The sequence below is a fragment of the Fukomys damarensis genome, unplaced genomic scaffold (assembly GCF_012274545.1).
Source record: "Fukomys damarensis isolate Sample0158 unplaced genomic scaffold, DMR_v1.0_HiC HiC_scaffold_11, whole genome shotgun sequence".
In the NCBI taxonomy this organism is placed as follows: Eukaryota; Metazoa; Chordata; class Mammalia; order Rodentia; family Bathyergidae; genus Fukomys; species Fukomys damarensis.
Window position 1 is genome coordinate 25,073,825 of NW_022900923.1, and position 10,978 is coordinate 25,084,802.

At 43.8% G+C, this 10,978-nt stretch overlaps 1 protein-coding gene across 7 annotated transcripts in view; it reads right to left on the reverse strand.

The window, feature by feature from the left end:
- Positions 1–1,196: 1,196 nt before the first annotated feature.
- Positions 1,197–10,978, reverse strand: part of Rgs8 (regulator of G protein signaling 8) — a 44,388-nt gene continuing 34,606 nt past the window's right edge. For all 7 annotated transcript variants that reach the window (XM_010608278.2, XM_010608281.3, XM_010608279.2 and 4 more), the window contains 2 exons: positions 7,535–7,701; positions 1,197–6,119 (listed from right to left, as the gene is read on the reverse strand). In XM_010608278.2, coding sequence (XP_010606580.1) covers positions 5,937–6,119; positions 7,535–7,701 — 350 coding nt within the window. In that variant the 3' untranslated portion in view covers positions 1,197–5,936. The remainder of the gene's footprint in view (positions 6,120–7,534; positions 7,702–10,978) is intronic.

The window sequence follows — 10,978 nt, forward strand, 5'->3', positions numbered from 1 at the left end:
GCTACTGCTTTGTGATTCCAGGAGCCATTAAGGCCCAAGTGATCCCAGAGGGCCAGCAGGAGCTTCCTGAGTGGACTGGTAGGGCTCATTCCAGGATGATTCAAGAAGACGGACCACAGAGGCAGATAAACTGCAACCCAGAGCAGCTGGGCTCTATCCAGGAAGGAGCAGATCAGTGCCACATCAGGAATCATTCACCCTCACTGGCAAATCCACAGGGAGGATTCCCAAGAGATAAGGCCCAGGAAGAATCCACCAGAGTTCTCCTAGGCCCAAAGAGACTGTGGCCTTTTTCAGACAGTATCTACATCAGTTATGATCCCCCACCCTGCTCCGCCCCTTTACCTTTCCTCCTGCCTCCTCCACTCTTGAGGAGTGAGGAACAGAAACCTCAGGTGGAGACAGGAGTAGAAGGAGGAGAAAAATGAAGTGGGAAAGAGAAAAATCAGCCACATGGCTTCCCAGTAGTAGGTCTCCCATCTGAAGCAGCCCACATGCCATCACTCACTCATTGCTTGTCTACAAAACTGGAATTTGGGGGCGATCCTTTGTGAAACAAAATGTTTTTCATTAAACACAAATAACTCACCTTGGAAGAAACATCTTCCCTTTAAAGACAGACCTTCTATGGTGCATTTTAAATTGTTAGGATAATTAAGGTTTTGTGTATCTCTATCTTATCACCCCACTTGAAGAATGACATTTTGGCAGCAGGTACAGTGCCTTATTCTCCTTTGGTCCCCTCCATGGGACTTGGTCACCAGAGACAAAGACTGGATGACTAACACAGGGACACGCCAACTGTACAAAGTGAGGTGCAGCCATAAGCAAGACCAACCCACTGTACTTTCAGATTGCTCCAGCTGAACAAATAGACAAATCATCCCAGGCTTTTCTCTCCCTGCATTTTCCAGCAGTAGGTGGTACAAATAAAAATACCACCTGGCCTTTGTATAGCACTTTACAGTTTCAAAGCAACTCTCATAACCCAAGGCCGCTCTTCACCCAGCACATTCATCCCCAGACTATTCACATCCCGATTCCACCCACACTCTTGCTTTTCCTGGTGGCCAGCCCTGTGCCAACCTCTGCAGGGTAAGGCCATGTGTTTCCCCTTGGCTCCACATGTCCTGAGCAGAGTTTCCTCATAGAGTCAGCTGGCCAGAAATGTGGGCAGAGAACGAAGGGCAGCTTGTTCAGATTCTGTTTATTATGTTCTCACAGCCTTGTTTATAGTAAAGGTGAATGACATTATTCCACTTTACATGATGAAACAACTCAGGGAGGACTCCGTCAGCCAAGCGGTTTATATGGCAGATGAGCTGCTACAAATCTGTTGTGCTGGCGAGTGACTCAGTTAATGCTACCGTGGTTGGAGCGGCACTCAGTGCCAGCCACCTTTGCCATGCCTGGCAGAAGGGAGGGAGCAGAAGGACAGAGAAGGAGGAAAAAAATCAAGAAAGGAACAGTTTATTGGGGAGACTTGGATCCCAATCCCAGGAAGGCCAGTGATCACAGCCTGAGGTCTCCCATCCCGGCCACCAGCATCTCATGGAGTCCCAAGACAACACAGTGACAGGAAGAGACATCATTGTTTATGGCTTCTCCCTGTACAGTCTCATGCTCAGTGGCATGGTGGCACACACTCTCAGTGACACCTTGTGTGTTCACTTGGAAAGATACAGACTTAAGAGGGCTAACACTTGGCAGATTGAAGGTAAGACTGAGAAGCCACAGCTCCTCTGCCTGACTTGGATGTGGGCACATAGGTAGAGTTTTGAGCCCTCTTGGTGGTAGGAGACCATCCTGTCTCTGAATGTGCCCCTCCTCACCTTTCCCTCTGGGACAGAGGAGCAGACATTATGATGACAGCTTGTCTTTCCTGCCCAGATCCTTTGTCATCAGCCTTCCACATTCCCACCCTCCCCCAGCTCTCAGCACAACAGGCTCATCTTTCCTCATAGCAGAGCCAGCTTCTCCACTGACCAGGGCCTGGGGTATTGGGACACCCCAGCCTAGCCAAGGAGAAGTGCCTGGGGCCCATGAAGAAGTACTCTTCACAGCTTTCAGAGCAGCAAGATCTGGTGAGAGCACCATTGAGTAAAACCAATTGGCAACTTTCCGGGTGCCTATCCAACCTAGGACCAAAAAGGAAATGAGAAGAACTTGGAGCCAGGACCAAACCCCATGATGGCTTTGGGAAAGCCTCCCAGATCTTGATATTCCCCAGAATGCACCACCCTCTGCTGAGAAATGTGGAAACTGCTGTGTTACTATTTTCACTACCATAACATGCTTCACTCACTACCTGAGTTCCAACTCCCTTGTTACATGGCCTTAGGTACAGAGGCGCATCCTGACACAAAAAGACCAAAAACAAAAGTACATGAAAACAGACAGAGGATATCTGACCCATCAGGCAAGCCTGAGGGAAGCAATGTGCATGAAACTCAGCATGGCAAAGCTTCTCTTCCCCAAGTGTCCCTGCCACTCACTCTTGGTCTGCCTGCTGCTAGACAATACATGTGGCCTGGACCCAACCCCTCCATCTCAAAGAAGTAAGTAAGACTGAGAGGGTGGAGAGGCCACTCCCTCAAGAGTTCAGCTCCAGAGCTAGCAAATTTCCTGGTTGTTGTGCTTATTGCATCTCACCTTGCAGCTATGTTTTGTCCTTAGCCTGCTTCTCCTCAGTCCTTAGGCTGATGTTTCCTCTCCTTATTTGTACACTGGCATCCCTGGCAGAGCTTGAAATCTTTCTGCCACCCAGATCCCTCCAAAGTGCTCTGATTCAGCTGATCTGAGGTAGGACCTGGACAATTTGGTTTGTAGGTGAGTCAAATGCATAGCCAAGGTTGAGAGCCATTGTCTTAAACCATCTTTGTTCCAAGTCCATACTCCACTACATACACCAGGAGCTTATGAAAAATACAGATTCCTGGGCCCCACCCCAGATCTATTGGCTCAGCATGTCTAGGTATGGACCCTGGGTAATATTTTTCAGTATTTGTAACAGGCTTTTGGGGTGACCCCAGTGTACACACAAGTTTAATAAAATGCTGCCCCGGAGCATCCTTCTCTACCCCAGAAGTGACCTGGGCTGTGAATATTTGTCGATAATTGTTCTACACAGTCCAGCAAAGGCAACAGCAAATCTCACACTATCCTCCAGACTCCACTCCAGTGGAACTAAAAAGCCACTCAGATATGGAGAGAGGAACTCAAATCCACAGCTCTATCAGCCCACTGCCTGGGCTTGCCTTGAGCCCAGAGCAGGCCAAGCATGAGGAGCAAAGGAAGATGGTTCTTGGAAGCAGCTCCAGTGAGGTGGATGAGGCTTGTGAGGGGAAAAAGAGGGGATAGGAGGCAGGAACCAGAGACATGGAAGGTCAGGGATGAGGTATGTTTGGATATTGCTCTAGATGTTGTAAACATTTCTCTTTGTTTCATCACAGACCAGAATCTAGGTTGGCATGACCAAAGTGCCTAAAAGTAGGCATCAGAGCAGGGAACTCTGAGCCTTCTGTGGGAAGCAGGGTATACAGCATGAGAGAAAAGCCACCCCCATAGGAAGATCATGTCTGAAGTGCACTAGTCCAGTGCTCACAATTGTCACACGCACAGACGCACACAGATGCTCCACAGGAGTAGCATAAATGAGCTACCATGTTCCTCTATACACAGACTCATGTCCACATGCCCTTGTCTAGCTACAAAATTCAGAATACTGAAGTGTGGTCCTTCATACCTCCCACTTGGGAGGGAGTCACCAAGACGCAGTGACACCACCTTCATTCCACCAAGAGTCAAAGGGAACTCTAGGCCCCAAATGAAATCCAATCTTCTTCCTTGGAGTAGTGGAAGCGATGAAAAGGCCCTTCCCAGAACATAACTCTGTAGTTCCAATTTGCATGCACCTCACTTTCAACAATAGAGTTGGCAGCAGATGCACATTTTATGTGTAAACAATGTTTAAAATACCCTGTTAGATAATTTAATCATTAAATTAATTCTGGCAGCTTTAGCTAAAAATGTGTTGCTTTTTTTCCCCTGGGGTGGGAAGATAACATCTGCCCTAACTAGGAATATTATTTGAGGTGTCAGAGTTCTTAAGCATGAACTTCCACAGGTTTGTTCAGTGTTGAGCCAGGAAGCAGGTATTTTTCTCTTTCCAGAAGTTCACACAGACATGCCAACCCTCACTCACAGATGGCAATGGTCGATGCAGGACAGTAGGCACTAACACTAGTAGGATTCAAGGGCCTTCTTGGCCTTGCCCGGCTACAGCCAAGGAAGAATGTGATTCTCAAAGTCACGGGGCAGGAGTATAAATGCAGGAACATGGGCAAAATCTAAAGTTGCCCAGCACCCCACCAGTGCCCACAATCCAAGGCCTTCACCTAATCTTGTGCTGCCCTCATTCTGTCAGGCTGAAAGGTTTGTAGATAATAAATCTAAATCCGTTGGGCAGAAATTCCCAGTAATAGCTCCATCACATTCTTTGTTATCCATGTCCCAGGAGACCAACACCTTCCAGGATCCTCTTCCACTTCTGACCCTCTGCTGAGGATTCATTCCCTCGGCACTGCTCTTGTGGCAAAGTCAGTTTTTTTCCTGCTCAGCTGGAGGAGGTTCTGTGCTGTTCACCATTCATCTTTCAAGAAAGTTTCCCGATATTTCCAACAGTGGCCACAGGATACAATGAAAGTATTTAGGAGGATTCCATAGCTCAATGTTCACAGAGATCTTCTTATCACCACCTGCATATTTTATGTTCAATCCCAAAGGCCAATAATTGAGAAGGACACTGATTCTCAATAGCTAAGAGGGACCTTTCTAAGAAAGCAAGCTCCCAGGAAGCAAGCTGTAAAGAGCATCAAGCTGGCTCCCTGTTCTCCCCCATCATAATTACATGGCCTGCATGGAATGGGGGAGATGGGTAGACAGGGAAAGTATAGGCACTGGGAGAGCTGTCATGCTATGGGAATTTACCTCCCTTGGCCGAGCTGTCTGACTTCCTAAGAGATATGTGATATCACAGGGAGGCAAGGGAAGAGAATACATTAAGCAACAGACAGGTTAAATGGAGCCCCATTACACAAACGTCTACTGGTGCTACATTCCCTGGTCATTTGAAAAACTTCTAAAAAAAGTTCTTGGTAGCATTGAGGAATGTTTGCAAGCTGTATCTTTCTTAATGACAGTTCCACTCAAAAGTCATGAAAGAAATCTCACAAGACTCTTTCTGGAAATGCAAGGGTAAAAAAGTCCTATAAATTTCCTAGGCTAAGATGGGCAATGGTTGCAGATTCTCATGCTTATCAGTGGAAACAAAAGAAATAATAAAAGAAACAGCTGACTCTGTGGAGTTTGATCTGCCCCAGAAGACACCAGCCAATGACGCTAGAAACTTGGGGCTCTATATGACAATACCAGAAGGCTGGGATTCCACAGAGACGTTTCTCCTAAACTTTGGGGTCCTGGTATCTGGGGCTGGTCTCTATTTTGTGACAGCGAATAACAAGTGAGAGCAGGAATCTTCCAACTGCTTCTCCCAGGGGTAAAGAGAAGACTCAAGAAACCCACCTGGGGTGGGGGTTGGAAACTGCATTTGCATTATTTACAGATTAGCCTAGCACAGCAAATCTGCCTTCTCAGTGATGACCCGAGACATTATGATGGTCAAGTTGTTGACCCAGAGAAGGGCAACAGCAGCAAGGTGCTACCACTAACTTAAACACAAATATGGCTAAATGACAGACAGTCCAAGCTCTGGCAGCTGGGTTACTCTTTGGAATGGCCTTTCATTCTCTCCTTGCCCCTGCCTCCTACCCCAAATGCCACCACCTTTAAACACCTATGCAATTTCACATTAGTATATGGTCTTGGCAGCAAGGGGAGGGGAAAGCCGATGATTTCCAAGAGTCCCCATCTGAGGTTTAACTGAGCCTCCTCTGGCTTTGGGACAGCAAATCTAAGTACATTTTGGACCTCAGGAACCTGGGGTAAGAGTCTTTCTCCATGAGGCTGTGTACTTTTCCCTGGGCTTGGTCAAAGCAAGTCAGGGATGGTTCCTGCATATTCTTTCTTGTAGCTTCTCGGGTCTGGAAATCGATGTTTACCTGGAGACACAAACAGAGAACAGGGTTATAGACCCTTGAAAACCAAAGCACCCAGCATCAGGCCCTAGCGATATAATAATCACTAACGGCAAAATCTTTTTATCTTTAAGGTGATGTGAGCATTTCAAAGTACTTTCATGAAGCTCTTCTCTTGAGATCACAGCAAGAATCTTGTGAGGACTGACTTAGTTTCAATTTATAAATAAGGACACTGAAGAAAGCTTTAATGTGTGCCTAAAGTAGTATGGGAAGTCAGTATGGGAGAAGTTAGCAAAACCAAGGCAAAAATTCTCAAATCAATTGATTCCTAATCCAAGGACCTTCACATCAGACAAAGTGTTAAATTCAAGTCAAGTGTTAATGAAAGTTTCCTAACATAAACCTCCATCATCCTTTCATAACTACTAAACAGATGCTCACCAGGGATTTAGCTCAGTGGTTCTGCTGCCTGTCTTTCAAGTGCAAGGTCCCCACCTCCCCCAAAAAAAGAAAGAAAAAAAGAAACAGATGCTCTATACAATCTATAGAGAGAGACCTTGGTTAGAATGTAATTTGTATTCAAACCAGCATTATAAGAGGCTTCTAACATCCTATTCCCCTGGCAAGGAGTTCATGCATGCCACATCAAAGTATAATTGAAGATTTGTAGGTATACAGTACCTCTGAACTCATAGACAGCAAATATTTTTCTTCAATTAAATCCTCCCAACTTAAATTCTGTACTATAACTCACAATAACACTACATAGAAATTCATCATATTACTATAAATATTTAAAATAAAATAGTATAAATAACTACAAACACTAATTAATGAGCAATGGCAAATCCTGAATAGGTAACATATCTCTAATCCCCAGAGTAGTCTTCAAAGGTAGGTGACACTATTCCCTTTCACACTGGGGCAAATGATATTTAGAAAGGTTGAGTAATGATCATGATCACACAGCCAATTAATAAGGAGCTGAGATTGGAACAAAATCTCAAAGAAGATACTTATTCCATTAAACCATGCTAGCTTTTCCTAGGAAAATAAACATGGACTCAGGGGTATCTACTCTTACAAAACCCCTGTAGCAACACAGTTTCTGCCAGCTTGTGTTTGACAGTGAAGATACTCCTAATACAGCTCCTTTGGTTGACGTTCTGAGCTTCCAGCCCTTAAAGATAATTCCTTTGGGGCTGAGGATGTACTGAGTGGTAGAGCATTTACCTAACATACACAGGCTCTGAATTTGGTCATCAACACCACAAAATAATAATAATAATGATCCATTAAGAGTCACCAGAGTGGTACAGCTTAGCTCAGTAGAAGAAAGTCTCCACCAAGCCCAGCCCACACTCCTCTAAAGAAGGAGATGAGAGCCAACAGCCACAGATCAAGATCTCCCAAGATGGTAGCAGTGGCCAACACACCTCCCTTGGAGCCTGCACATCCACAAACTCCTCAAAGATCCTGTGAGCCTTGGAGACCAGCTTTGCTGTTGACCTGGTCTTTTTGAACTCTTCACAGGCCAGCCAAAACTCCAGGTTCTCCTCACTGAATTCCGTCTTCAGGAAGGCACGGAAGGCTGCCACTCCATCTATGGATGTGGAGGGAAAAGAATAATGGTAAGAAAAAGCTAAAGTTCAAAGGCCACAGAAGAAAAAGATGGTAATATAATGTGAGGGTCTTCAACTGTCCAGGCCTGCTGCTTCTCCACATCCCCTTGAAAACTCTACTCCCTTAGGCCTAAACACCCTTAGAGTAAGCTATGCCTCTTATTCAAGGATCAGAGTATTACTACAGAAGAAGTATTTTAAAGCCATAGTCAAAACAAATATGGGTGGGGCTTGTCACTTCTATCAGCCCTCAGGGCTTATCACCTGTCTCCTCATGAAGAGACAGCTGTCCCTAGGGGCTCCTGCTGAGCCTGTGTTGCTAATTTGGCCATGGTAATGAATGTAATCCATTCAGTACCCCAATGCAAGCCAATACTGTAAGAAAGCACACAAACCAGAACAAGCTATACAAACTAGAGGGAAATGTGAATATCTCAAGACCAGTCCTTTACTGCTTCCTGAAAGTAAATCTCCCTACAGAAGGTCAGTCCATAATACCATTCTGTCACATGGACAGCATTCCCAGGCTCTTTTACAAAAGCCTTAAAGCCCTGTGTTTTGAGATTTTATTCTGTGAAGTCTTTAATATTTTTGGCTATTGAATTATATGTTTTAATTGAAATTGACTATAATTTTTCTACCAAATAATTTAACAGTTAATACACCCTCCCATCCTTATGAATCAATGTCATACGCATCATCAAGCAGAGCTTCAATCAGCACAAGATGATCAGGGTTATCACATCAAGTCAGCAGGGGAAATAACATTTATTTATAGCTTGCATTTCCAGTTAATGTTCTTATTTTAAACAAATTTGTATAAGGTATTTTAATACTTAAAGTGCTCTCCCTTAATCAAATAACTACTATACCTCTATAGACTTCTACAAACTGTCCTCAGAAGAAGGGCAGATAAATACTAAAACAAAAAGTGCTGCGCTGGTGAAAAATTACTCTAGTGATGATTTTAATTTCTTTTCTAAAAGTCACAAGGAGGACAAAATGCTAACAATTCTTAAATCTAGATGATGGTGGAATTTGAACTGACGTCTACTAATACATACCAGGACAGCACGCTGGCCAGGGTCATTCAGTAACTTTCTGGTGCCATACTGTTTTGAGGTGTTTTATTTTACTATTTTGAAACATTTTTATTTCTACTAGTGAAAAGTTATCTTTGTTTTTCAAAATATATATTTTAATGTCCACGCTACAACAATAATCGTAAAAGCCAATACTTTTCAATGCAAGAGCCAGGGGTTCTCTGGGGCTCCCAAAGCCAAGCTTTAAAGCACAAGACAATTTAATTTTGAAGAGATGAGCTTAAAGTATATTAAGAAAAGTAGACTGACTGTGTAGTTTACCATCAAACCAGGACATTTCTGAGCATGAAGGGTGCACCACTGCTAATTACACAGGGATGATTAGCATAAGCCATGACTGCCACAGGCAATACCCAGGACACACAGTCTTCCAACTCTAAGCCATTGTGTGTGGAAAAGCATAATATGTTAGGCCATTTTCCATCAGAAATGATGGAAATAAAATTATTCCTGTGGCAAGAGGAAAGTAACATCATTTCAAATCACATGAGACGTCTACTTAGGGTATCATCCCTATTCCTACATTACGGTCAAAGTTCTAGGAGAAGAGAGTATGAATTCACAAAAAACTTGGGAATCAAAGTGAGCATAAAATAAGGATATGGCAATGTTAAGACAGAAATGGTCTGAGAATCATTTATTCATTTCAACTATGATTTTTAAATTACTAATCTACAAAGTATTGCTTTTTTTTTAAAGACTTGGGATATATAACAGAAGAAATCATACCATTGCTGCCCAGTAAGTCCCTCATGGATGCCCAATTTGGCAGCCCTCCTATACCCTATGGCCTCAGTTCCCCATGTAGGAGATCCAGAAATTCCTATGTGCTCCAGAATTAAACTTGGATTTAAGAGCAAGCACACCTGTTAGGAGATGGCTGCTGCTTGCAGAAAGAGCTCCTGCAGCAGAAGTTTCAGGCAAAGGGAGGATGGAAACATAGTGGGGCTGGAAACACCTTCAAAAAGGCTCAGTGCCCTTGGGAACCAAAGAGGGGCTGGTTCTACAAGAGAGGACTCAGCAGTATCCAGCAGTCGGCCCAAGGTAGACCTGAGGCCCACAGGCCAGAAGTCTCCCCAAACACCTCCATCTCTTTTATTCAAGAGACTTTTTAAAGTAAACTTACCTTCAAGTGATACACAAAAATTATACATATTAAAGGGGTAACAGTGATATTTGATGAATTTATACATTGTACAGTTTAAATTGCATATAAATTTCTTAAACGTTCATCATATCTTGTGATAAAACCTTTCAGAATCCTTCCCTCCAGCTTTTTAAAATGTACAATAGGACTAGGGATTTAGCTCAGCGGTTCTGCCACCTGCCTCGCAAGTGCAAGGACCCAGGTATGTATTAATTAATTAATTAATTTTAAAAATGTAGCCAGGCATCGTGGTGCACTCCTGTAATCCCAGCACTCAGGAGGCTGAGGCAGGAGGATCGCTGTGAGTTTGAGACCAACCTGGGCTACATAGTGAGTTCCAGGTCAGTCTCAACTACATAGTGAGACCCTGCCTCAAAAACACAAAAATAAATAAATAAAATGTACAATATATTATTGTTATGCATAGTCAACCTCCCTGCAATAGCTCACCAAACTTCTTCTTGCTGCTGCCTAACTGCATCACCTTTTGGTCAACATTTTCAGATCCCTCCCTTCCCACATTCACATTCATTCTCTCGCTCTCCCTCCCCCTTCCTCCCCCTCTTCCTCTCTTCCTCTCTCTTTCCCCTCAACTTCTGGTAACCACCATCTTATTCACAACTTCTATGCATAGATCAGCTTTTTTTCACATTCCACACATGAGTGAAATTAGGCATTGCTTGCTCTGTCTTTACACACTTTCCGCTGTAGTCAATGAGTGGGAAGCAAAGAGGTCCAAATCTGTGCGTTTTCCAAAGAAGGAAAGAGGAAGTGACTCAGACTCACAAGAGATTGTTGTTTTTTAACTAGAAGAGACTAAATTCCTTGAATGAGAGAGTTGAAGTTTGCCATTTGCATCAGATTTTGCTTTGTTTTTCACTAAACAAAAACAGGTGCTCCTGACCAAGTTGAATATAGTTATAGACACAGAAAGACAATTACATTTCTGCCTTCCTCTGTGGTACTGCTAAGGAAATTTTGTCTAGCTTCAGGCTAGACAAGGTATAT